The following is a 26,679-nucleotide window of genomic DNA, read 5'->3' as shown; positions in this document are numbered from 1 at the left end:
CTCAGCCTGAGCTCTGCGACTGTGTGTGTTGCGGTTTTTTTCCTATTGCAGTCCTTATTTCCTTAAAGAGCTGGTTTGTTGTGATTTATTGGGTACAAACTACAAAGCTAAGTATTTTTCAGGATGTAAGTTGTAGTGGTTGAGAAGGAATGAGACTATAATTTTCCCTCACTTTATTTTACTTAAGTATTTTCAGAGGGGCAAGGAGGATGTATTCTTTCCATTAGACCTCTCCTTTCTTAATCACCGTTCCCTAATTAATTCCCTGGTTAAATATAAAGCAAGCATTAGCTTTGAATAATGTTTTCCTGTGTGATTAAGTAAAGAAGAATTCCTTTCTTTTGTATGATGACTCATAGCCAGGGGATCTGGAGGGAGCCAGAGGGTGGATATTTGAGACTTTGGTCCCAGGTGCTCTTGTACCTTTGAGCTGTTTGCTGTCAGTCCAGAGGTGGGAGGCGCAAAGGTGATATCACATATCAACTGCACATAAGGAAAATTGTCTTTCTTGTGAAACCACGGCTTTGGTTTCTCCTGGTGGAAAACTGACTCTAGCTCACAGAAATGCAAATCTGTAGACAACACATACAGCTAGGAAAAATGTAAATTGTCTTTCTTGCTGGTACGGTATCTCTAACCATCTCTTGTTGCACGATACATTTATTTTGGTGTTCAAGCTGGCCCAAAAATGTACCCTTTTCACCCAGCTTTTCTAGGTCCTCTCCCCACACCAGTTTGCAAGCCTTTAACTTGTACCGGTACAGCTGTGTTGGGTCACACTATAAACCACATATTTGAAAAACATGAGTTTAAAAGTGAAAACCTCTGAAATAGAAAAGGAGGTTACACTGAACAAGGGCATGGCAAAGGGGCAGGGCAGGTTTTAAGCTGGCCAGACTTACTTTACTACTGAAGAAATATTGTCTAACTCTGCCTAGAGAATATGATTTCTTTTTTTCTACCGTACTAGTTTATGGGATGAATTTTTATCTTAAGGTATTAATTTTCAGCTCGAAAAGCATATTTACTAATGATCCTGGGTTCAAATGTTGCTCCTAGCTCAAGATGAGAAAAAGAACGTGGCTTTGCTAACATGGCAGCAAGGAAAACATACAGAACGTTTCATATAATGACATGAAAATGCCTGTGAATTGACTGCTCTAATAGTGAAGGCTACAACATGTAATCTCTGAGTGTTGAAAACCAGGCATTTAAAAATATCTGTTTAATGAGCTTTTTATCTAAACCAAGGGTGTCTCACTGATTGTTTTTTTGTTGTTGTTTTACAGGCATTTCCCTGTATTTCAACAGGAATTTATGGTAAGTAAGACCTTACAGGTCACATATTGCTTAATCAGTTTTCCCGTTTATTACTATTTTAAGTGGTGATATTTCATATCAAATGTCTCATCGGTCATCTTGGCTTGAGAATCTATTTATCCTGTGTTAAAGAACAGAGACCCAAAGCCTTTGCGTGTGAGCAGATACTGGTGTGCTAAGAGGGAGGCTGTTGTGCAGCCCTTAGCACAGCCCTTGGCCTGCGAGCTGAGGCCCACAGCTGTGATTACACCTCTGCGGCTCCCTAACTCTTAAACATGCTGCTGTGGCCTCAGTGGGGAAAAACAGGGTTTTGGCAAAATTTTCCATCATAAGGCAAGCAAGCAAAACTCCCCGGTGTCCAGGACTAGGGGAAACGTATGGTTACCTCAAGCAAACTTGCTGGAATAACATGAAATTGTCTTTGTTCCCTTGAGTTGTGCTTCCATATTTTGAGTTTATAATTTACATGCAAATTAATACCGCATGAAGAACTGGAGGTAAAGCGTTATTATAGAAGTTCGTCACTTGCTTTGCTGTAATTTTACAGTAATCCGTCGCTGATAGTTGGCTGCTTTTTGGTTGAAGTTGCGGAAGAAGTGAGCATGATATTTGAAGGAGGAAAAAGATAAGCTGTTATAATATTCAGAAAACAAGGAGAAATTTGAGGGCATGTAAATTACGAGAGGACAAAAATACTTTTTAATTTAAAAATAGCGTGGGCTGATTTTTCTTTCGTTTAGGTTCAGTAAATGCATACAAATGATAGTAGGTTGGATTACTTGTACAATTGAAAGATTTTACAGAAAATGCTAAGCAGCAATAAATTAAAAAAAAATGTAGTCATCATGTAGCACCACAGTATGACATAGCTGCTGCTGCATGAAAGTAACATATAGTAATTTATTTAAAGTAACTTGAGTTCTGATTAATCAGCTATTGCAGTTGAGGAGGGGGAAGTGACAGGAATATTTAGGGTGGGTCTTTTTCAAGGAGCTCTTATTTAACATTGTTGGGTGATTGTAAATCAGAATTAGGCTTCAGAAGGTAGAATCTGAATTATTTTGGGTGCTGTATCCTTTTCTACTTGAACTGCACTTCCATAGTTGCAGAACACGCAGATGCCATCTCCACAAACACTGTAAGTCACTGAATACGAACCTGGTTTCAGATGAAGCTCTGCCTTGGTCCTCAGTTCAGGTCCCCCTCTCGAACTTTCAGGGCAGCTCTGCATTTTAGATTTTGACTCTTTGCCTTAAGTACTGATCTTTAACATAGACACATTTTTTATGCTGGTTTACAAAACCAGGCAAGACATGGTGTAAATGTATTGGAATTACTAGTAAGTAGAACGTACAAGTAGCAATAATTCACTTTATTTTAGAATTTTCCTAGTTAATAGAGAAAGACTCAGCAGGTGAGGAATGTAATTCCCTGAAGTCAGTAAAGAAAGTTGGAAGGGACCTCTGGTAGGAATCTTGAGTTTTCTTCTCCTGAGGCAACGGATGCTTTTCTTGAAGCTAGCAGTGATTTTATGGGGAAGGCTGTGGCACTACTGGAACATTATATAGTGTGGCAGATGCTTTTGCAGTAACTGCTGTTTTCACCTTTGAAAATGAATTAAGACACATTTCTGCTAAAATACTCTTCTTCTGGGGCTGCTTTTTTTGTTTGTTTGTTTTGGGAATATAATCTCTAATAGATTTTACTGTTTTAATAAATACTTTCTGTTCCTCAATGAAAAAATACCGTCTTTTCAGACTCTCAGACATACTGCTAGAGAAGTAATTAAACAGGCAACCCTGCATCAGGCTTCAGGTGTCAATATTTTCAAGAATGTTTGATAGCAGTTGCAGTGCTAAAATTGTGCTGTGTGATGTGTTCGAGATGTATAGCATACCCGAAGTCTGCAAAGCTATGTTTTCATCTTTATGATTTTATTGGGGTTTTCCCCTCTGCATGGGTATATTCCTTTAGATAAAGTCAGCAAAGTCTAGACAAACAAGTAGATCAACTCGGTTGCTGATGGCCTAGCTGGTTAGGATTGCTTTATGTATTGTGCAGTTAACACTGGACTATTCCAATAAAATGTTATTAAAGGAACGTACAGACTTGATTTTTCACCTCAGATCCATGTGAACGGATGCCATCCCTTCAGAAACCCTTGGCTGACAACTGAGTTTCACCTCCAAATGGAAGTGGAGAAATTTTCAGGAGATCAACTGAGGATATCCCGTTTAAGAATCTGGACTGTGTTCTGCTCCAAATTCTTGTAAATGCTTAGATGGCTTGCCTTTACTATTATTAGGAGAGAGCAGTCACACTTCTCTGGAGAGCAGTCCTTTCCGGTTTGCATCACTGCAGAGCACTCCTTTTCTCCCATAAAAAGGAAACTGGGAAGAAACAAGCAAGCCAGCCTCTTTCTGAGGGTTTGGCTAAGGGCAGATTGCTTTTCATGAGAAGGGTGTTGGGTGAAGGAAAGGTCTGCCTTTCCTCCCCAAACACTTTCCTGACGCTCCATCTCCACCCGTAGCACTGTGGATGTTCCAGCTTGAACGAATTAAAGCCCCGAGAAGGCCATTTGCCTTTAAGGCACTGTGCCAGCATTCAAAACTTTGATTTTAATGTGCTCCTATTTAGAGTGCTGGCAACAAATTCACTCATGTGGGATCTTTGTTTTAGAAGTCTGATAGCTTCAAATGAGGGATTAAATCTTTAAAAAATGAAGTAGAAAGCAACCGATGCTGAATGTTTATAAGGACTGCAAAAGCAAGGGTGTACCCACAGGCACTCTTTTTCTAAGAGATCCCTATCATCTCTAATATGCTGATAAACTGATAATCGATCTAAGTAAGCAAAGGTTGTGAAGGCTTATATCCCCATGGATCCCTGGGTTACTCTATTGTGTTGCAATAAATGCTTTCCTTTATATCAAAAACATGAAGTTTCACAAACTGGTTCAGGAGGAGTGCAGAGGATTCATATCACTCCCATAGCGTTAGGGAGGTACTGAAGTATCAAGCAACAGATCCTCAGTAGCTGTTCAGTAACACTCAAACATGAGTCAGAGTGCAATCTTAACCTTATCAAAGGTTTTTTGTAGGCCAGCTAGATTTTTAGGGATTTTCTAACATTTTGTCTTTTGCCTTTTTCAAAGTGATTTTACTATCTGTTAAAAAAAAAAAAAAAAAATAAAAATCTACAGACAAATCTGTAGTCCAGAGGGTAAAACATGTTATTTTAGGCTGTAGAGTGTCAGATCGTCACCTTATACACAGTGAATCACCATTTACACATCCACTTCCCCCATAATTACCATCTTGTTATGGCTGACGTACTGCCAGAAGGGGGGAAAAAAAGTGACTTCCTTCAGTATATTTAATGGAAGAGCACCTCATTATCATGTCTTTAAGAAGCTCCCCACAAATTCTGGTGTTCGCAGCCTGTGAAGTGAACAAGGATGCCTGCTATGGTGCTACAAATCTTATGAGCTGCGAAATTAAAACAAGGCTCTGCAGATGGATATGAGAAGACAGCTATTTTCATGTTTGTTGCAATACTCTGCTGAGAGGTAATTATGGGGTGGACTACATATGGAAGGAGTTGAAGATGTTATGGTCTATGCACACCTATTTGTTCCTTCTTACTGTTATTTTACAGTAATACAGGGTTTGGCTGCTGTTCCCAGATACTTATGTTGGCAACATAAGCTGCTCTGGCAACATAAGAAAGTATTTAAATGTTATTTTAAACTTAAGGGAGGTGAAAAAAGAAAAAGGGAAGAAGGAGGAAAAGAAATATTGAGAGAAATGTACAGTTAGTGTTTCTTTTTGTCTCTACATCAATATAGCTGTATATTTTACCTTTACTTGACTTTCACTAAAATGGTATCATCTGGGTGGGATTTTGTTTTTGGGTTTTTTTGGGGGGAAGATAATGGCAGTTCTTAGGTTTTGTTATGAATGTATATTTGCATTTATTTTAAAAACACAGAGCAAGAAAGGGAAAGGAAAAGACAAAAAGCCATGAAACTGCAGAAAGTCTGCAGTGATTTGGGCAGTGGAAACGCACAGATTCACTTTAAACACCTTTATTACATTGGAGTGAGACTTGTTTCTTTTAGAATCGGGTCACTTAGGCTTACTTGTAGCTTTTGGCCTGGTCATGGCAAGACATTGCAAGGTTAAATTTATTATGTGTTGCTGAAGGAGAGACTGAAAAGCAAGCTTAGAAAGCAATGAAAGAAAAAAAAAAAAAGGCGAAGTATTCAGTGTATATCGGAAATAGAAGCATATAATACATTCTCAAGGCAGGGTGCAGGTAGGTGTCACAGATAGTCTGCTCTGCTTTGTCTTTATCTGGGGAGAGAGGTCTCTTGGTCTGGTGCCAGCTTGTGTCACAGCTGTCCTGACCTCTGGTGTGTCCTTCTCAGTATCCAAAGAATGCTTCATCCTGCCAATCCACAGAGTGTATCTGTCAGCTCTTCTCCCCGTGAGGTGATCCAAGATAGATTATAACAAGGGATTAGCAGACAGGTGTGCTACTGAAGGATTACAAAAGCCCTCTGAAAATCCGAGTCAGAAGACTAAACCAAATGTTTTTAAAGGTAGAATAAATTCCTGACACAGGGCTAAAGGTTAAGGCATTCTATTTCCATGTTTCCCATCTGTTTCTCCACATTTTCTGTTGGTGTTTTATTCCTAAGATACATATTTCTTTAATGAGCAGTTCTAATAAGGGTTGCACTGCCATCTTTCCAAGGAAGGAGTTGCAAATGTTTCAGGGGTACTATATACAAATATATAATAATTAACTATGAAACAGTCTTGTATTTATCTTCAGTCTGGTGCATTGGGTCCCTGTAACAATCACAATGATCTGATGCTGTACGTGATCGTGATCATCAGCATTTGAACACTGTGAATATTGTCAATTATGGTGACCTAGGCAAATGGATATTATCATATAAATTCTGTGTGGTGGGGTAAAAAAAAAAAAAAAAAAAAGAAAATCCAGTAAGTCACGTAAGGAAAGTTCCCGTTAGGAAGATTGTCTCTTGACTAAGCCAATGTTTTAACTTGATCAGAGAGCTCCTCATTTCTCAACTCAGACTGCATCGACTTTTTTAACAGTACTGTGTGATTTTAGCAGTCGTTTTTTGTAGCTCATTGGAAATTTAATTGCATTTTATTATTTACACCATAATTTATGTAATATAATGTTTTAGTGAAAATGAAGATATATCTGATAACTCATTTTTTTAATGCTCTTTTGGGACTGATCACCAGTTAACTGAGATTATTATTAAAATTAATAATAGTAACAGCTATGAAATTACTATTATAATATTCAAGTAGTCCTAGAAACCTAATTACTACTTGTATAAAAATTTGTTGCATGCATTATTTAACAGTGCTCTTATTTCAGACAGCGTAGTGTCCATGATACTAATTGGTCTTTTCCTATATTTTAAGTACTAAAAAAATTACTGGAAAGTGTAAATTGCTGAGCCCTCAACAGTCTAAAATTAACATTCATATGATGTTTTTAGCAAGGAAAAGCTCAAACTTGATTCCAGATGAGAGACTTAATAAGCTCTCTTTTTCAGTGGGAATTGGTATTTTATGGATATTGTAGTTAGACTATTGAGAATTTTATGTATTCTGAAGTGCTTGCTGACTGGCCCAGTTTACAGCATTTGTCTTGAATCCTAGAGGATGAATCCTGTTCTTCATTGAAATGACATTAAGTAACTGTCCTTAAAAATTTCCCTTTGAAGACTTAGACCGTTGGACACTGAATACTCAGTTGCTTCATGGCCTTGCTTTTCGTCTTTTCCCTTTTCTCTTTATGGAGAGATAGAGTCTATGTAGTTGCCTTTCTTTCTTTCAAAATTGGCAGAAGCATGAAGAACTTCAGGATTTGTCTTGAAAGCCTGGCTCCTTTGTTAGGCTCACCACTCTGAGTAGTTTATATTTGCATATGTTAATTGCCCCCTTCAGTCTTGCAACTTCTGCCCATACTCTCTCTGTAACCTCACTGTCTTGATTCTACTCTGCAAGAAACAGTTGTTTGTGGGCTCTCTTGCTCTTATTTCATAGTGGCTTACATCATGAAGTACCTAGCATAGCTCATGTCTAGTTGCTTTTGCAATGAGCTATATAGATATCTGCAGACTGTTGGAAAAAAAAGCCAGTGACAGCTCCAAAATCATCAAAAACACATTGCACTTTGGGCACTTTTCCCCTTTTTCCTTTCACTTCTTGTATTATTTTTTTTTTCCCCCAGGCAAACTGTTCTTCAAAGCGTAAGAGAGTTGGAAAAGATCTCTGGTATTCAGAAAACACATTGCTGATATCACAAACAGGGCTTCAGCTGGTCAGATATAATGTTTGTTTTGGTATTTGTGGTTTTCCACTCAAAGAAATAGACTGTCTCAATTACCGTGATGAAAGTTAAAACTCTGTATTGTTATATACTAGCAGTATCACTTAATCCCCTTTTCTAAGTTTTCCTGGCTGATGTCAAAAAGATACTCTTATGTGTGTGTTCTGTGGCCTTACATTCAGGAAATAGTAAAGCTCTTTGAAGCTCATTTGTTAAGAAATTAATTTAAGTAAGAAAATAAAGATACATGAACCTTGTCCTGGAGACGTTAAATTAACGTGATACATGAAGAATAAAATACTTCTTGGTAAAATACCCCTTTATTGCTATCCAAAATTTTTCTTTGATGTAATCTTGTCCTTTCCCCCCAAAAAGAGTACCTCACTCAAACCAAACTCAGAGCCCAATCCGTTAGCAAATTCTTCCCTTTGCATTGGCTTTAATGCGTGTGGAACATACCACAGCATCATGGAAGAGGCCAGCAGCAGAAGGATACCTAGGTTCAAAAAGATACATTTTACTTTATTTAGCTTTAAAATTTAAAACTTAAAAACTACTGTCTCAAAAGGTTAAGAGGCTACTAGCGACTGGTCTAATTGTTTGGGTACCTGTTCAGATAATTCAGCCAACCAGCTATGTGTGTATATTGCTATTCAAGACAACTTCTCTGCATTTATATTTCATTTTGAGAAGTCAGCAGCCAGAAGCAGAGACAAAGATGTGCTCTTTTTGGGTTGTCTGAGGCCCCGAGTAACCTCATCCCAGTCTGAAATTGTTCTTGCTTTGAGCAGAAGGTTGGACCAGATGACCTCCACAGGTGCTGTAGCCCTTCCAACCTGGGTTTTCCTGTGATTCCAAGCTGCTTGGATGTTTTCTTCATTGACAAGTGAGATTCATATAGGGGAATCACACCATTACCTCAGATGCCTTGGTGAGATCTCATCAGGTGCTATAGCAAAGCAGGTTTTCTTTGCAAAAGGAGAACATTGTGGTGTCTTGGGTGTCTTTTAATCATATTTGTGATTAAGTATAGTATGACAACTTAGTGATGGTAAAGAACATATTTTTCATCCCTTCCCCGTTTCTGAAGAAAATGTTGTAAATGAATTATGTACCTCTGAGTTTTAAATACATTGTAAAAAGACAGCTAGTTTAATGGTTTCAGTCAAATTTCATGATACAACTGAGCTTCCTTGAAAGAAAGAACTTAATATAAAATTAATCTAGTTAAAGAAGAATAGTTATCATCTTGACAGCTGTAAAACTACTCCTGGGTTTGAAAACTTGCACTAGAGCTGATGTGTGTCATATTAGCAAGGATTTCATTTACCCATGTGCTGTGGCATAACTAGTCTTGTATATTATCTTACTTATACAACACACATTTTCTGTACTTTAGCAGCTAGAAAAATATCTATAAAGTGCCTAGGGTAGGATTTTTAGTCCTTGATCATCACCCACCGTCATTTTAATACTGTACAATTGGTTTATCTGATGTTTAGAAATTAAAACTGTTAAGTGTATTCGGTTAATGTTGATTCCCACTCACAGTTTAAAACTTTATTCTGTTTGTAAGTAGCTTTTTTTAAAAGCCATGAGACACTGATGTTGACTAGGAATAATATTCGTGGTGTGACGTAAATCAATTAATTTTACCACAAAGTTATTAACTGTATCATTTTTAACTTCTGTGATGGCATTAGATAGTAAATGCCTGAGGAAAGCAGCTCCTTTTTTTTTCATTCTTTCCTTATTTTTAGTGCACGGTGATAGGTCTGGCTATGGAATATTGTGGGAGCCTTATTTGCCCCGATTTTCATTCTCTATAGCAGACGTTGTCGCTTAATGTGTATTTATAAAATACCTATAGTAACGGGTGTAGTCGGTGTTGGAGACCCTAAATACTACGCCTGTACAAATACAGAAAGTCACCACATACATAAATTGATATTATTAAGATCATCTCTCTTTCATAAGTTTGATGTCTGAAGGTTGCTTCAAGAAGTGTGGCAGAAGTATGTGAGAGAATATGGGGCTTTTAGGTGGCCTGTGAAAGGTATAAAACGTATTGCTGTTAGGACAAATACTTTCTCTTTCTTCTGAAATGAAAAGATCAACAGAAAAGAGCTGCTGTTCGGAGTCTCATCGAAGTACCTCAAAGACAATTTAAAGGCATCTCTGCCTCCAAGGGTCGTTCCCTGTGTTGTCCTTAATTCTGCATCTTTGTTAGATAGGAATGCTACCATATATCATTGGAAAGGGCAACTGCCGCTGAGGCAGAAGAGGAATAGCAAAGGCGGGTGATTCAGTGCAATGAATGACTAATCCTGTTTCTAAGCCAGGGTCCTGTTTATAAGACATATTCTGCAGTTCTGCACACTGCGGTTTGTTGTTAATGCGGTTGTGTTAATGGAAGGCCACCTTGGGTCTGCAAGAGAGTTGTGCCTTTTTGTCTTTAGAACATGTTTAAAGCTATTGTGTGCTGCTTACTGTCGGAAACGTTTTCACCTTTCCTGCATCTGAAGATGAGGTACCCAAGACAATGATATAAAATACAGTGAATTACAGCGATGGAAGTATCTATTAGAGTGGTCTGAATTTAATTGAGGGAAAAGGGATATTTTTTAAAAAAAAAAACTTTCTAAGGTGAGTGGTTTTTTTACACATGCTTTGAATTTATGCAACTTGAGTAATTTGCCAGTGGCTATATCAGTGCATAAAATGAATTGCATGCATGTGTTGCTGGTACAGAGGTACTCTCAAATGCCATATTAATAATTATGAATAAAAATATTAGGACTCTTTTCCTATTCCATTAATCTATCAGATCTGATTATTCAATATAAGCTAGTTGTCTATATCAATGAAATATTAAACATCTTGTAAGAATACGTGAGTTTACTGCAAAGGAAACACAAAAAAAGTCAAAATTTACCTTTCTGTGAGTACTGTTCAGGAGAAAGTTCGAATGCTTTTAAGAGCTTCTGTACAGAGCAGAATCACTGCTGGTTTTGTTTACTGAGCAGTAATGGTATACATATTAGGTTCCCCTTCAGCCTTACCGAGGGTGAGGTATTCAGAAAAAAAAAAGTGTACCTCGTTGAAGAGCGTTAAGTCAGAAGTTCAGTACACATCGTAACAAGGTGACTACAAAAATAAATGTGGATGGCCTTTTTGTGTACCTGCCAGGCAGGCAGAATAGAAGTCAAGCATTTACTGAGGAGCTGGCTGGGGGTGAGAGGGGGAAGTCACCTTCTGCTTTAAAATACACTTTGGGGTCAGGTTTCTGCTCAATAGAGCTGCTTTCAGTTCATTTCTGAGCTGTCACTACTGCAGAATAGCACCGGTTCGAGGGGTATTCTGTGAGAAGACTAACTGTAATTGGCAATCCATTTCTTCATTTCCATGCTATAGCCAGCCTTGACAAATTAATCACGATCAAATACAGGCTGCGGGATGGGGGGACCTATGTAGCACGGAAGAAAAATGAGGCCTCATGCTGGCATGACAGACTAATCTTTCAATTCACCCCATTAGACTGAATGAGGGGACTTGTTGGTGTGCCTGTCACCAGCACCACCCGTAAACAAACTGCTCACTCTTGGTGCTAGGGCTTGGCAGGTGCGATAAAGGTTATTGAGTGCCACCCGGCACCTCGTTGATCACTGCTGTGGGACGGGGATCACCTGGATTAGTCCTGAGGAGGAAGAGTCACTGTGCAGTGGCTTAAAAGGTGTCTGGAGAGACTACAACCAAAACTATGTTCTGAGGAGCGATTTTCTGTCTGAAGCTGTAAGAACCAAGATGGTCTCTTGGTTTGGGTGGATGTGTTATGGCTGCTGCACAGGGCGACTCTCACAGCGGTGGTTATTGCTAGCAGATCTGAGCAACGATAGCTAGTCTCTGAAGTTGTCCCAGGGAATAGGACCTAGGCTGGCTCCAGATAGAAAAAAAAAAAAAATAAATGGCAGGCTAATGAATTAATTTACTCAGTCATTGATGGAAAAAATGAGATATTTTGGAGAATGTTTTAGTTTTCTTCTTGCGTACTTCTTGGAATGCTGCAAGCACGTGTGTGGCTTCTAGGGTTGTATTTGGAATATGAGACCCAATTTTAACCGATCTACTGATGATAATGTTCTTTATAATACCTATTGCTGTGATTTTAGGTTTTCATCTGGTAACTAATATGGAAACAGCTAAATTCATGCTGGAGTAAGTCTATATAGGTTGTTTTCAAAGATAGAGTGGTTTGCAGTAGCTGTGAAATATTCCATTGCATAGAAGAATACTAGAGGAATAGGCATAGCTGTTTGTAATTGACCCTATTCACTTTGACTCTTAATTTCATTGACTTCAGCAGAGGATAAGTCTGGTCCAATGTATCATACCTGTATTATAATGTTCATTTTGAGCAGAGAAGACTTTATCTTACTTTTTCTTGAAAGAGTATCAAGCCCATTGGAAAGAACATTACCCTGAAGTCTGATTTGTAAACGATTTCTGTGCATCTCTCTTTTTATTCCTTTCAATATATTATATATGAGAGAGTGGAGCACTTGCTTTCCTATATATTACTAGATGATAAACCGTAGCTATCATTTTCCAATTTAGTTTTGGACAATGCACCACATTACTTTCCCCCCCTTTCCCTTTTCTCTGTGATGTTTGAAAGAACTCTTCAAGAGAAATAATGTGTAACACTTTTATAGGGTAATCATTTACTGTTTGTGATACTGTGGCAGTGGAAGACTTTCTGTCCCCTTCTATTTTCTTTTCTGTCTGGAATAAGACTGTTTAACCCTCACTTTCAAGGAATTGGAAGTATCCCATATGGAAAATACCATCTTTCATCATACATTGTGACTTGTATTGGTCAAAAAAAATATTCAGGTCAAATTAGTCAAATTGAGTAGCACTCACAGGTCACATTTTGAGGAAGGTACTGTTCGATGTGAATAACGTTATGCAGCTCCTGTGTGGGGAGTGGCTGATTCAGACATCCCTGAGCTAAATAAGAGCTGGTATAAATATGAGCATGTTGTTCCAGCTGGAAGCCAGGTAGCATGTGTTCTATATCAATTTCCCTGTTTCTCAGGGTTTTTTTATGGTCAGAAGCGTATTTCTAAGATGGAGAAGATGACAGTGTGAACCGCTCAGCATTCTGATGAGAAAAAATACAGAATAGGAAGGTCTAGAACCTAAGCTTAAAAAAGCAGTTGCATCCTTAGGGTGAGAGTACAGGGACTGTTCCAGTGGTGACCAGTGTGTGGTGCATGGTTTAAGCTTTATGTACCAGTTCATTATCCGATGTTAGAAAAAATGAGTATCAGTTTTATGCAGTATGCATATCGGTGTAAATTGCCCAGCGTAGGCTGTGAGCTGTAGACAGTGCAATCATAATAGCTTTTCAACTGATGCAGTTTTATGGCTTCAGAACATTAATCATTTTCTTATGCCTTTAATTACCCTAAGGTGGTTATACTTGTGTCCATAATAGGTGCTAAACATTATGCCGCTGATAGGTTTTTAACTATTCTTTTTGTTGCAGCTAGTAAACACAATATAGCAGACCATTATGAGGCCAGGACATATTTTTTAGCAGAGTGCCATTAAGAACGTTACAGCTACAAGTCCAACGACATTTTGAGCTACATTTGCTAGCTGCTTGTAGTCTTCTGGTTTTTGTGTGTGGTTCCGCTCCCGCCCCCCCCCCCGGGCTTTAAGAATGAGAGAAAAGAACATTTCAGTTGCTAAAGAAGCATTGCTTAATTAAGAGAAGATTATTTTTGTCCCTTTTAGAGAAATAAGGCCTAGTTCCCAAAGTGAGAAATAAAGTGCTGCATTTTCCACAGTACAAAATACAATATAGAAGAAACCAGTGATGCTACTTAAATGTTGACCATGTTGGTCAGCCCTCTAGGAAATCTTCTGTTTTGTTTTGCTGTCAGCTTCATAAGTCATAATTTACTAGCTTTCAGTAAAGCAGTAGTTTAATGATGTATAGTAGGCTCTTCACAAAGAAAGATGTGAGATTCAGAGCTCCCTTCTAATCGAAGCTGTCAGCCATGATGCAGGTAATGAGGGTGCATATTGACAATGCTTCTGTGTCATTCCTAATGAGGAATTCACGTTGTGGAACCTTACACCAGTTTCACTATTGTGTGGCCTGATTAATGAGTTGTCACCATTTTATTGAAAATAGGTAATCAGATGCAGTGATTGCATTTACCATGCTTGGCAACCAAGAAGTGGAGAATGTACAATTGACAAGCTTGAATGTACAAGAATCTCTAGCTGCTTAATTTGTGTTCATACACAAGGGTTTATCAACTCCCTGTATATATTTTCAGTTGATATTTTTCAAAATTTTGCACAAGTGACATGGAATTATTTAACTGCTCTACTATTTAATTTTTTAATAATGCCAGTGTATTCAAAATTGCCTCACCAAGGGTGGTCGGTGATGTGCTAGTTGTGGAATGTCATGCATTTGATGGTAAAGAATTAACTTCCGAATCCTTTCTTAGCTTGTTTCATGTTTTCAAGATATCTTTTCCTAGTGGTTGACCTTCTTCTGAGTTTCCCATGTTGATTACGTGGCATTTATGCTGACCTTAACTAAGCTGAGTGCTTTCTGAAAGGAGTAGATAGAAATGTTTCTCCGTCAGCACTTATGCCAATAAAACAGACCTGTAGTTCAGAAACTTATCTTATGTTTAAATTACATATGATTTCAAAAAATAATCTACTTTAAAAAAAATACATTGGATAATGAGTTATGTTTTATGAGTTAAGTAAGTATACTTAATAGACCAATTTTCACAAATTACTGAAGTTTCATGGTATCAAAGCTTCTGGCTAGGAAGAGGTCACCCTGATATTTGCACTGAATATGTTTCAGCCTTGGCTCCACTTTTTATCATTCTGGGTGTCTTAAGTTTTTCTTAGCGCCACATTTTTTTTTAATCTACTTATTTTTATTAGTTGTTTTTATGACTTTTGCTGTCAATATATTTCGCTGGTTTTCTACTTACTAAACAAAATGTTTCTGCCTGAATTTCATGTGTAGTCTTAATTTTGTAAGTTTTTATGTATGATACCTGCTGCTTAGGTTACTCTGTATTTATTGCTTGTTTCTGTCACTGCCTATTAAATACATTAATGTCTGTGGACCTCTAAATTGTAAGGCTACTCTCTTCCCCTAAAATGTCAGAACTGATGATGAAACTCTCTCTCCCTCTCCCTTCACAACAAATCTAAATATCCACTTAGTAAACACTAGAAGATAATCACGTGATTCAGTCCTGTCCTGAATTATCTGTCTATAATTTTCAGTGCTTAAGACAGTACCATAACATTAATACACGTTGGATGCAGTTATTTAAAAGATACTTTGCCTAAAAAAATACCCAAACAAGCAAACAAAAAACTCCCACCACCACCAAAACACCCGGATAATCCTATCTAAGCAGCATTTGACTATTCCAGTTCCACATGCTGTGAGGATGCTCACTCTGCGGATTCTGTCAGCTGCCCCATGCCAGGAGCCACGTCCTTCCTAGGTCTGTCACTGTCTACTTGCTAATCCCTTTCAATCCCAAGGAGTGTGACTGGGGAAAAATAAATAAATAAATAATTAAAAAACAACCCAAAAACCCAAATAAAACAAACCCAACAAACCCTAGTCTGAAGCTGTTGAAGCCAAGGCATCCCACTTGATTTGGACCAAAGCAAAGGATGTTCACACAAATGTTTCAGTCAGCAGGTCTGAGTGTGGACTAACTCCTGGGGGACAGAGATGAGCTGCTTGAGGCGGTAGCATCTTTGTTTATTAAAACTGGATTGAGAAGCTGATGTTTTTCCACTTGCTTTGTTAAAATTATTGAGTGGGCTTTTTTAATTTGTTTATTGAATTTACAAAAGTACCTCAATCCTTCTATATCATCAGTTATTTTCACTGTGTACCCACTGGTGTTATCTAACTCTTACATAAACAGAACATGAGAAAGGAAACATGGAATCTGATGGGAACTGATAGGAAACAAGATCCATATTAAAATTTCAGCACAAGAAATGTCCCAGAAGCTCAGACATTCATTCTTTCCTCCTTTGACTGAGCACTATTATTGCACACTAGCTCTTGCCTCAAATAGTGTTCTAAGCAGCTTTGAAACTGTATGCAAAAGCTAGTCTGAATGCTATCCTTAGCATTTTTTTTTTCTCCTTCCTGCTTTTTCAGTCTGTATAGAGAATTTTTTCCCAAATTTCTATTGGAGAGGGGGTTTCTTAATTTGAGTTAATTTTGTTCTTTGCATGATCTGAGGTACTTTGCAGCAATTGGTCTTTCTGTTCAAATGCATTTGTGTCTTAGAGATTTAATTTCTAAGACAGAAAAAATTTCCTCTTTTCTAAGGAATACAAATCCTCCTTTGACCCTTCTGAGTTTTGGAGATCCTTCTTTCATCCAGATGTCCACCACTTTTTTTTCCTTCTATTCCTAGAATACTTTTAAGTTAAATACCAAGTGCTGGATGTATAGTGTCAAGCATGGCTATCTATTACAGTGTTAGTATAACTTATTTTTAGTTTTTCTCAACTATTTAAGATAGTGACTGCTCTTTTGTTTGCTTTTTGAAATAATTTTTAATAGTCATGTCCAGACTTTCAGTGATACAACCCTACAAACTTTCAGTCTGTTATTCTTTTCTTATCTCCAGGGGGTTACTGTAAATTCAGTAGCTTTTATTTCCATAAGCACCAAGCTGCATGAGATTATTTTGCAAAGCTTGTGTATAAATATGTGTAATTCAAATAAGCATTGGTATTGATCTCGTTGGTTTTGACTCATCAGTACTATGAGTTTTCTTGCTTTGTTGTGGAGGTCCTTTTTTTAGCAATTGATTGATAAAAATAAACCTGGTTTCTTCTGGAATGACAACGTGTTCGTTTTGTAAATCTAACTAGAAAAGTATGACTAGACTTGCTCCCCCCCCCCAAAAAAAAAAAAAAAAAAAAAAACCAAAACAAAACAAAACAAAAAACGCAAACCAAAAAAAACCCACAAAAAACTACTTTAACTGGTTTTGAACAAACTCTTCTGCTGGTCTCACCAGCAAGTACTCTCGTGTCTTAATTTCCCATCCCCTGCCTTTTTTTTTTTTTTTTTAATAGTTTTTATTCATGTTATTGTGACCTCATTTTGCAGGCTTTCAATTTGTGTGTTTTGGTGAAAGAAAAATAGAATAGCTAGAATATTTTATGACTGAGAAATCGGTGGTAGAGTGGTGGCTTGACCTTTGGCCTGGCACGCTCTTACTCCTCAGCAGCACAAGGGGGGACAATAAGATGGAAAAACTTGTGGCTCCAAGTAAAGCCAGGTAGATGGCTTGCCAAGTACCACAATGGGTAAAAAAGTTAGGGAAGACTAATTTATTACCAGTTAAAACAGGTTTGGGTAACGAAAGATAAAGGCTTTCCTTGCACTCCCTCTTTCCCAGGCTCTCTTAAGCCCTCACCCCCAAATCTTGCACTCCCTCCGGCAAGAGGGATTCTTGGGGCTGTCTTTGTTTACTTACTTTTTCCCCACTCGCTCCAGAGCCCTGTTTTGCCCTTTCTAAAACCAGGTGTCAGGGAGGTGCAGGGGCTGCGCAGCCATCAGGAACCATTGGGAACTGGCAGGAATCAGATGTACCTGGCCCCAGGCAGCGACAGCCGCCCTGCAGAGGGGTCCCGCAGCCAGCATCTTGATGCCTGCATGCAATACAAAGGCAAAAATGTAGGCAGAGACCAGGAAATATTATAAAATTTTTAGTTTAGGTGCATTCTTTGTCATCTTCTCCGGGGTTGCTGCAGTGGGGAGAGGAGAATTTGTGAAATGCCTTTTTTGGTTTTAAGGTATAGAGCTGGGAGAAGCTCTCATCCTCTTCTGAAGGTAAATCCTGCGAGGAGAGCTGAGATAAAAATTCTATGAATCTACGTTAATTGGCCTGGCCAATCTAGATTTTGTCCCATACAGTGATAATTTTCCCTCCTCCATGCAGTCTTGTGATTTTTTTTTTTTTTTTTTTTACTGGTTTCCCTTGCCAGAGATGTGGGGAAGACTGTGCTGTGGAAGGTGGTTACTGCATGTCGATAATTTGCTAAAATAACCCTGATGTGACCCAATATTGCAGTGGTATTTTTCACAATCTGGAGATGTGCAGCTGTTGCATTAATGCAAGCTATCTCAAATGTAATTGTATGTATAGAGAGGACTCAGATAAAATTAATGGAAATCACATTGGCTAAAGCTGCTCCATAAGCTTGACTCTAATGCTTACATTCGGTTTTGATTATGTAAAAAGCTCTTTTGAACTGACCCACCTTCCTTTTACATTTCCCCTAATTAAAAATCATGTATTTTCCCTAGTTGGCTTCATTGCTTAATAATCAATGAGGTTTCTCTGTCCAATAACTTTAAATGCTTTTCCATATGCCTGCTGCTAATCTACCCAGGTTGTTGTGTTTCTGGGAGGATTAGTTGTGTTTGGCTGCAGCATGGAGATATGCCCCAAAAGTGTCATTTTCCCCATGCATAGTGTGGGTCATCTCATGCTGAGAGTACACACAAGCTAAATTTAATAAAGTGCTGAATAAACCACCCCTTTCGCTGCCACATGGCTGCATTTACAAGGAAATTGAGGTGGGAGGTCAATTTTCACTTAAAGGCTCAGGTTGGAGATGCCTGGGGTTTTTTAAGTGGAGGTCTTTAAATCTCACTTGTCTGACAGGTGGTAAGAAATTTACATTTAAATTGTCCAGATCAGCTTCTTATTTGTACTAGCTTGTTAGATAAAAGAAATTTTTTGGTCTCCCATATCCTTTGCTGCCTGATCTAACCAACCATAGCATAGGCTCCTTCTTTTCAAATATGGGCGTTGCTTCTGACTACAGTAAGTCTCATTTGCATTGACATTTCTCTTTCTCCTATAGAAATCTGCATATCATTCAAAATGACATGGAAAAGCTATGTTTGGGGGTTTTCCCCTGAAGAATGGCAAAATGATTTTTTTTTTTTTAATTTTAAAGCTGAATTTACTACTGTTGTTATAACCAGAAATGTTGATATTTCTTAAACCTTTCTAAACATTAGGAATTGCCATTACATGCTAAAGCAGAACATATTTGCTTGTATAATGATTGAAAAAATACCAACAACAAACCAACCACTGACAACTTGTCAGAATACATGCCAAAAATGCTTTCAAAAACAAGTGTAAATAACACCTAAAGTTCATATCAGGACTAAATTGGATTTGAATTTCTGGGGTTGGAAGTCCATTAACTAGTTATTTCATTTCCTTTTTGACCGAAGTATGCAAGATTCAGTAAATGCAGAATCGTGAGTGAAATGCAAATTAGAGATATTAGCAGAAATCCTATTTTAAAAAAAATATTTGTTTGATAATTAATGCTGTGATCTTTTGACACACTGAAGAACCTGATGAGATGTGGGCTATTTTGTTGATCAATTGCTGTTAGGTTTAAAAGACAACTGATGCTAAGGGCTGATTGTCAGTCAAAAGAAGTGTTGCAATAAGAGGGTGCTAACCTAAGCATAAAGAATTAGCATGTGAGTGAATGAGTCCTTAAAAACAGAAAAAAAGCAGAAGAAGAGTCAAGGTTTTCCAAGAGATTATGATATTTTTGTGTTTTTCCCATTACTTGTTTGTTCTACGCTTTTTAGCATATGAGGACTTGCTAAGAGCATCAGAAGTACGAGATGCATAGTTGCAACCAATTGAGTTTGTCAAAATCAAAGTTTTAAATATCAGGTTTTCCTTCTCCTTGCTTTAAACCAGTTTTCCCATCAATCCAATTCCTAAAACTCCTAATTGCATTTCTCCTTTTGTGTATGTTGCTGTGATCTCAGGTAACAGAATAAGCAAAAAGAATTTTCAGTACAGCATTGGGAGAAGGCTTGAATAGCTGCTCATCACTTCCATGTAATTGTTGTTCACAAAGTTGCTGCAATACAGCCTGAAATAAAGTTATGTGTTTAGAGTAGACTGGCTGTTGCTGGTACATACAGTAGCATAAAATCAAATAAGTTGCACTGTGACCCATGCTGAACAAAAAAAAAAAAAAAAAAAAAAAAAGGATATGTATTTTCAGATGCCAGACAAATGACTTCCACAGAAGTGAAGCAGCTTCTAGGCAAGGAGGAAAAACTGCTTCCTCTTAAAAAAAATAATGCATAAAATGTTGAGATTGACTTGACACATCATTGCACTAATGTCCTGCAAAAGCACTTCTTTTAGCAGTATTCACGTAGTGGGTGTTTAAGTAGTATGATGTGCCCTACTGTACAGTGAAGAACAGAAGCCATTAAGCATCAAATACAAGAGGCAACCCCCTCTCTGTTCCTCAAAAATGTACTGGCATTTTTGCACTGCGGATTATCTGGAAATATTTCAGATTTGAGCTGTTGTGTATTTCCTGAATACAATAGCTTCTGGTCTGTGTGACCCTTTACTATGGTTTATCACTGCCTGAGGCAAGTATGGAAAAAAAATTCCATGGTGTGAATGAAATGCACAAACCAAGAATCAATAACGTATTTGTTAAGAAGAGTAAACTAAGTAGATTAAATATGCTTCCCACAGTATCTCGCTTTTTCACCCAACCTGCCCTATAACTTTTTTTCTATATAGGTCTTTTGGGGAAAAAAAAAAAAATTATCTTATTTCTCCCTCCCCCGCCCCCAAGGAGTAAGTATATCTTGTTTCGGCTGATTTTCTTTGTGCTGTTAAGAAATCTTTGATTTCCCTTAGAAAGCAGATAAGAACTGTGCTTCAGTAGAAATAATGTCAGATTGTTTCGTTTGTTCTTGTACGTGTATGGCCTTCACCAAGTACTCTTGGTCTTAGATAATCCAGCTAGGTCTTCGGGTTGCATCTGTCAGAACAATTGAATGTGGTGGAAGTGATTTAAAGGATAGAGCTGGGCTGGGGACACCGTCTGTTTTCTTTATGTGACTATTTTTGTCCATTGCCTATGTATGTTTTCTTCCTCTGAAGTTTCTCGGACTTTTACAGTGTCATCTCCCTTCATTTTGCTACGGTGTCTTGTCTTCCCTTATGTTCCTTATATATATATGTGTGTGTGTATCCCCAAGTCCTTGTACTTGTATACTCCTGTCACAGTGCACTGCCTATTCTAGTCGAAATACTGAGAGCTTGAGAGAAGCCAATAGCCCTGATATTGCCTCTGCCAGATTCAGCCCTCTTCCCCAGAACTCTGCACCCCATCTCACAGCGAGAGGTCCTGTGCTCTCTCCCTCTCCTCCTTTTCCTCCACCCCAACCTGCTGCACCTCAATGCACTTTCCCCGCTCCCGCTGTCTGCACAAAGACCCTGCCAGCAGGAAGAAGGAGCCTGTCATGCCAGTTAACCCCCTTTCTCCCCCTGCCCAGGCTGTAGTGGCAGGTGTATTAGTAGACATCAGGGAGTTGGCAAGGAGGTATCTCAACTTCAGGCAAGCCTTCATAATTGAAATCTGCAATCGATTGCAAAATACAGTTCCATAGGGAACCAGGCTTTGTGTGGATCAGGATCGTTACTTTATTCCTGTTGCTGAACAGCAGATCTCTGGATGCTTGGGCTTCCCTCAGTGCTTAGAGGGCACTGTGTGTCATGGAGGGCCTGGATAGTGTCAGTAAAGGTTGAGCATCACTGCATTGGACCACATGACTTTTAGAAAAACTACCAGTTTCAAGTGAATGGGCGTGGGGTGTTTAGTGTTTGGGTTTTTTTTATCCCTTGCAGCGTTAGCAAGGCACTTCAGGAAGGTGGGGTTGATTCCCTACACATTGCTTCTGTTGAGAACAACAAGATATTTTTATTTAAATCAGTGGGTAGAATAAATGTTTAACCTTGTTGGAATTGTAACTACAATGAAGCCAATATCCCATTCCTGTTCAATTCAGTGTATGATGGGAGATTTCACAGTTGACTAGTGTTTTACGCTTTGTTTCAAATTACTTTTGCTGTATTATGTTGCCACTCTGAAAAAAACAAAAAAAAACCCCCAAAAAAACAACACAAAAACCAACCAAAAAACCAACTTGCTATATACGGATAAGTAGAGATGAAATTCTCTGCATTAAGGAGCTCATGTACACTTTGGAACCTCTTTCAATTAAGGTTTCTCTGTACAATGCTTGTTTCTGGAATAATAATTCTGGATATGGTGTAGAGTGTGTTTTATGAAGATTGAAGTACTTTAGCTCATGAACAGCTGCATACATGTGTCTAAATGGCTGTGTAATTTAATGCAGACATTGCATATACACTCTCATAGGTAGATTTTATAATTGCAAAACTACCTGCATATCTTTCACTTGCATTTGCATTGTATAATACTTTCTCGTACCATATGAGAATGCTTATTGCCAGAGTAGTGAGATCTTTGCCTTTTCAGTGTTGTGGTATCTTTTTGCTGTTTTTCCTATTATCCTCAGCTTGAAGCCTTAATGTTCCACATGGGCATTAGAAATACCCCGACAGACAGAAAAGCTCCTTCACATAGCACAGTAAACAGCACAGCTACAAAGTGGTTTGCTTCCCAGAGAGTCTCTGAGTATTGCTTGCTATATTTTTTTACAAGACTGTTAGAGGATCCATTTATCCATGATGTGGTCCCCCTGCAAGTGTACTCCCTATAAACGCTGGAAAAAGAATGAAAGCAAAATCTTGATTTCTAATAAAACTCTACTGACTGCTGCAGAAAAGTGAAATTCTTGCAGACACACAGCTCTCCTGCAGAATTGCAGTATAATGCCTCCTGCAGTAAGGCACTCATGTGGAAGCTCCATACCTCTTCAGCAGTCCATGTCTAAATGCATTTTCAATAAAACTCCTTTCCCCCCTGCGCCTGCCCCCCCCCCCCCCCCCCCCATTGCTAATAAGTATCAAACATCTTGGTAAACTTGAAATCTATTTTTTTCTTCAGTGGAATCCTGTGGCTTGTTAGTGCAAGCCTCTATGTGCTCACATGACCTAACTAATTACAGAATATGTCTATATTGAGCTGACCTTTTTAACACAATTACATGGCAGGTGTTTTTCCAATGATATCAGTGTAGCAGAGTGTGAGATGAAGTATGATATCATGTGTTTCAGAAAAACAGCAATTACATGTTTTTTCTTGCATCTTAGCCACCTTCTTGTAACTGACCTCTCCTTGACTGCAGCTATAAGCTGAGTCCAGATTTGCAATTTGTATGGAAAAAGCGGCTGAGTTGTAGACGGTGCGGGTGGGTCACAGTGCTGATCAGACAAGAGTCCGCTGCCCATCAGCACAGCAACGGTCACACACTGGGCACCTTTTCTGACAAGCCAAGCCTGGGCCATCCCTGTTGTCAAGAGTTGGTTTATCTTAGCTGGCAACTTATCTTGGTTTCACTGACTTGCATGAGGTTTATAACATGCCCTGGTGCCAGCATTGACCCTGGTTGACTTAACCAGGGATCCCTGAGTTACCCAATGCACCTCCGTGGATGCAGAAGGACTCTGTTACTTCAGTAGTCTACCTGCTTTGTGTCTCTATATCATAGTAGAGACACTGTTTCTCACGTTAGTTGCTAGATGCTTATTTTGGGTTTCTTTATTAACCATCTTCCACCAGCTGCCTCTGTATCGTGTCAGCGGTTGAACGCAATTGGCAATCATTCTTCAGGAACTGTATGCATTTTTCTCTGCTGATGAATTTTTTCACTCAAGGAAAATGAAAAGGCATGTTCCTTGCTTGAGAGGAATTGAGAGGCACATAATGATTTCTTCAGAAGAATGTTTTGTTTGTGCATTTTGAAAACTTTTCATTTTCCTTTGGCACTCTATGTGCATGCTAATTAATTATTCTAGCACAGTCTGTGAAGGATACAGTGAATACATGCTGCTTTGTTTCTTGGGATAACTGGGGTGACAGAAAGGTTACTGGTTTTTCACAGTATGTAATTTCACTATCTTTCTGAGAGTTACTTTTTGAGTGGACAGCAAATAAGGTTTTCTCTGCCTGGATGAGTTCAATAAAGCAGGGTAGGTTATTTAGGAGGAGATTCATGGCTCTTCTGTTTAGCCATCATTGCAACTGATCCAAATGAGGGCACTTCCTTTCCAGGTTTTGAGTGTGCACAAAAATGATCAAGCTAGCAACTTGTCAGCATGTTTATCCAATCACCACATGACCATGGTTAAAAAAAAAACAACAAAAAGGGCTCAGGGGTGTGTGTGTGGGTGGAGAAAATAGCTCAACAACAGCAATAACCTAAGCTTGGTAGACTACTACCGTCTCTGCTTCCAAATAGGTCAGATTTACCCTGGTAATGGGAATCAACCTAGCATGAGTGAATTCATTTGATTAAAATATATCTTTGACAAGATTATATGGGATAAGTTGCAAGATTATACCGCTAGTTTCACACCTGAAGGACAAGTGAGTGTATTGAGTTAACCCTACCTTGGGCACGCTGGGCTGTGCATCTCGTTTGTTCCCTTTTATTGTCATAAAGCAGTAAGGCTGGAGTGTTATATTAGTGTGTTGTCAATAGCTAGCCTTCACCCATGTGACTGTAATGAAGTGCAGTTATTCATGTCTGTTGCAATTCAGAAAGCATTCGTAGCACCAATAATACTTGGTTTGAGGACATACATGAAACAAATGCTTAGTGCCTTTTTTTTTTTTTTTTTAAATAAACCTGGGAAATATCTTTCTTTTTCAGACCATCTGGTGCTGATGATTACTACGCTGCAAATACTTAATGCATGGAGGAAATACCCTCTCATACTGACTGCAGAAAGGGCCTTCAGTACGCTTCTGCAGTTTAAAAATGTGGTTGTCGAGCTACTGTTTGAGAAGCATCCTTTATTATGTGCATATTTATTATATGCATTAACCATCATTGGCAAATAAATAAACTAAATAAATGGAAGTTATTGCATTTTGACAGTCGTGTTGATCAAACATTGGGACTTGGGTTTGAGTTTCAGAACACAGGAACAGTCTGCAAACTGTTCTGTCTTGATATATGCACAAACACACCACTGTAGATATTATTCTGAGAAAGTGTGAGAAACACGTAATGAGTATTTGTGTTGATGTGAATTTGGTTCTTTTCATGATTGGCTTCAAAATGAAACCATTAAAACTGGCAAATAAGAATATTAAGATTGTGATGAGCCTTTCAGAAACCATAGAGAAGGGAACATATTTTAAATGAATAAAAACTTGTCTAGCACTTAATCTGTGCTAACAAAAAGATGCAGAACATTTTTTTTTTTACCAGGATGAGGTGATTTACAGAAAACATGAGGCATCTTAGTCAAACTGACAAATTGTAACACTTACCCCTGCAGCTACTGAAGTGATTTTTCTGGATTGATGTTTGCTTGTTAGTATTATAACCTAACTGATATAATCCGTTATTACCATCTACAGCCACATTGTGTTAAAAGTTGATTATTTAGTACTTCTGTTTCGTTAATGGGATTTTCATAGGGAGGTGACATTACCTGATTTTAAGTTGGACATTTTTAATAAGATGCATAATTGGGTTGAGAACAGTGAGAGAGACAGATAAAGCTACCAGCATCTCCATACAATTTGGGAGTCCCTTAAATAGGTTTCTGTTAATTTTATCTCACACAATCCTTGTTGGACTGTTATTCATTGAAGAACTTATAGTATACATTATTCAGATACCGTACAGACGAATTAGGCACTCACAATACTGTGAATGTTTCTCTGCTAAGTTCCCCAAGCACAAAAGGCTGAGCATTTACACTAGGGTGTCTAACAACAGGGAATTCATCACATATTTTCTGTACGTTGATGAAACATGGGGACTTACGTCCTTACCAGTTCTTTTCCAGGGAATAAATGCATAATGTAAGGGGAACTTCAGTGTGTATCTACAGTTACTATCTTTCTCAGTTCTCCTCCACGCTATCTTCCTCTAAAACAGCACTTTTATTTCATACCAAATATTTCAAAATAATTCTGCCAGGTCTTATCATACCTTCTCTGTAAAATTATGGCCGTGATGACTGTGAGAACTTGCAGTGTATAGCTTGTTTCAGCAGCCATTTCTCAGGTCAGTGTTGCAATTTCCAGATGCAGGGTAGTAAAGTCCTGGGAAAAGATGCAGAAACTTGTAAGTCTGAGACCTTTTAAAGCTTTCATAGGCTGTTGCTGTGGGTAGTATCTGTGCAAGGACGTGTCAAAAGCAGAATTCAGATGAGGTGTATTTATGTGTTGGTAGTAGGATGCAGTTTTTGTAGCGGGGAGCATGAAGGTGTGGTCATTCATCTTAGTGAGTGGACGCAGTAGTATATACATCTATTAGCAACATGGGAAAGGCAGGAGAGGAAGTTTCTAAGTTTGGCTGTGGTTTGGCTGATGCTGGTACCCAAGTCAGTGTTAAAGCTAGCAGTCACTTTTCTGAAGGTCTATGCAAAGGTAGCTGTCCTGTTTGAAGTGGCATTTTAGCTGTGATGCAACTGCGCAAAGATGTGAAAGCTTTCATAGCAGCTTCTGAGCAAATGACAAAGAATTTGGACTAACAGGTGTTTCTGGAAACACAGCTGTGATACAGCCATATGGCCAGAGGGACAGGTACATGGGGATGATCAACACCAACATACTTTTCAGAGTTGGTAGTGCTGAATGAGTAGAGCAAAGCTCAGCCCTGGGCACGCATGCACATGGGGTCTCTCCTTCACCCACTCTGTCTTTGAAACCATGCAGGACTTTCTGCACGCCCTCTTTGCTACTAATTTATCAGGTTTGCACTCTCTGTGGCATCAGCTGTAATAAACCTGTACTTTAAAGGAGAGCTCCTGAACTGAGAGGGGCGCAAGAGGTGGTGGCTGCTTGAGTCTAGGATTTGCTGTATTTGAAGGGTTGGGAGTATATGGTGTGATATGATGAGCAGGC

General features: G+C 38.5%; 1 protein-coding gene across 3 annotated transcripts in view; it reads left to right on the top strand.

The window, feature by feature from the left end:
• MACROD2 (mono-ADP ribosylhydrolase 2) overlaps window positions 1-26,679 on the top strand; it is an 892,508-nt gene that overhangs the window by 595,736 nt on the left and 270,093 nt on the right. For all 3 annotated transcript variants that reach the window (XM_056357738.1, XM_056357737.1, XM_056357736.1), the window contains exon 7: window positions 1,290-1,320. In XM_056357738.1, the coding sequence (XP_056213713.1) occupies window positions 1,290-1,320 (31 nt within the window). The remainder of the gene's footprint in view (window positions 1-1,289; window positions 1,321-26,679) is intronic.

This window comes from Falco biarmicus, chromosome 12 (assembly GCF_023638135.1).
Source record: "Falco biarmicus isolate bFalBia1 chromosome 12, bFalBia1.pri, whole genome shotgun sequence".
Classification (NCBI taxonomy): Eukaryota; Metazoa; Chordata; class Aves; order Falconiformes; family Falconidae; genus Falco; species Falco biarmicus.
This window is presented reverse-complemented; position numbering and strand designations above follow the sequence as displayed.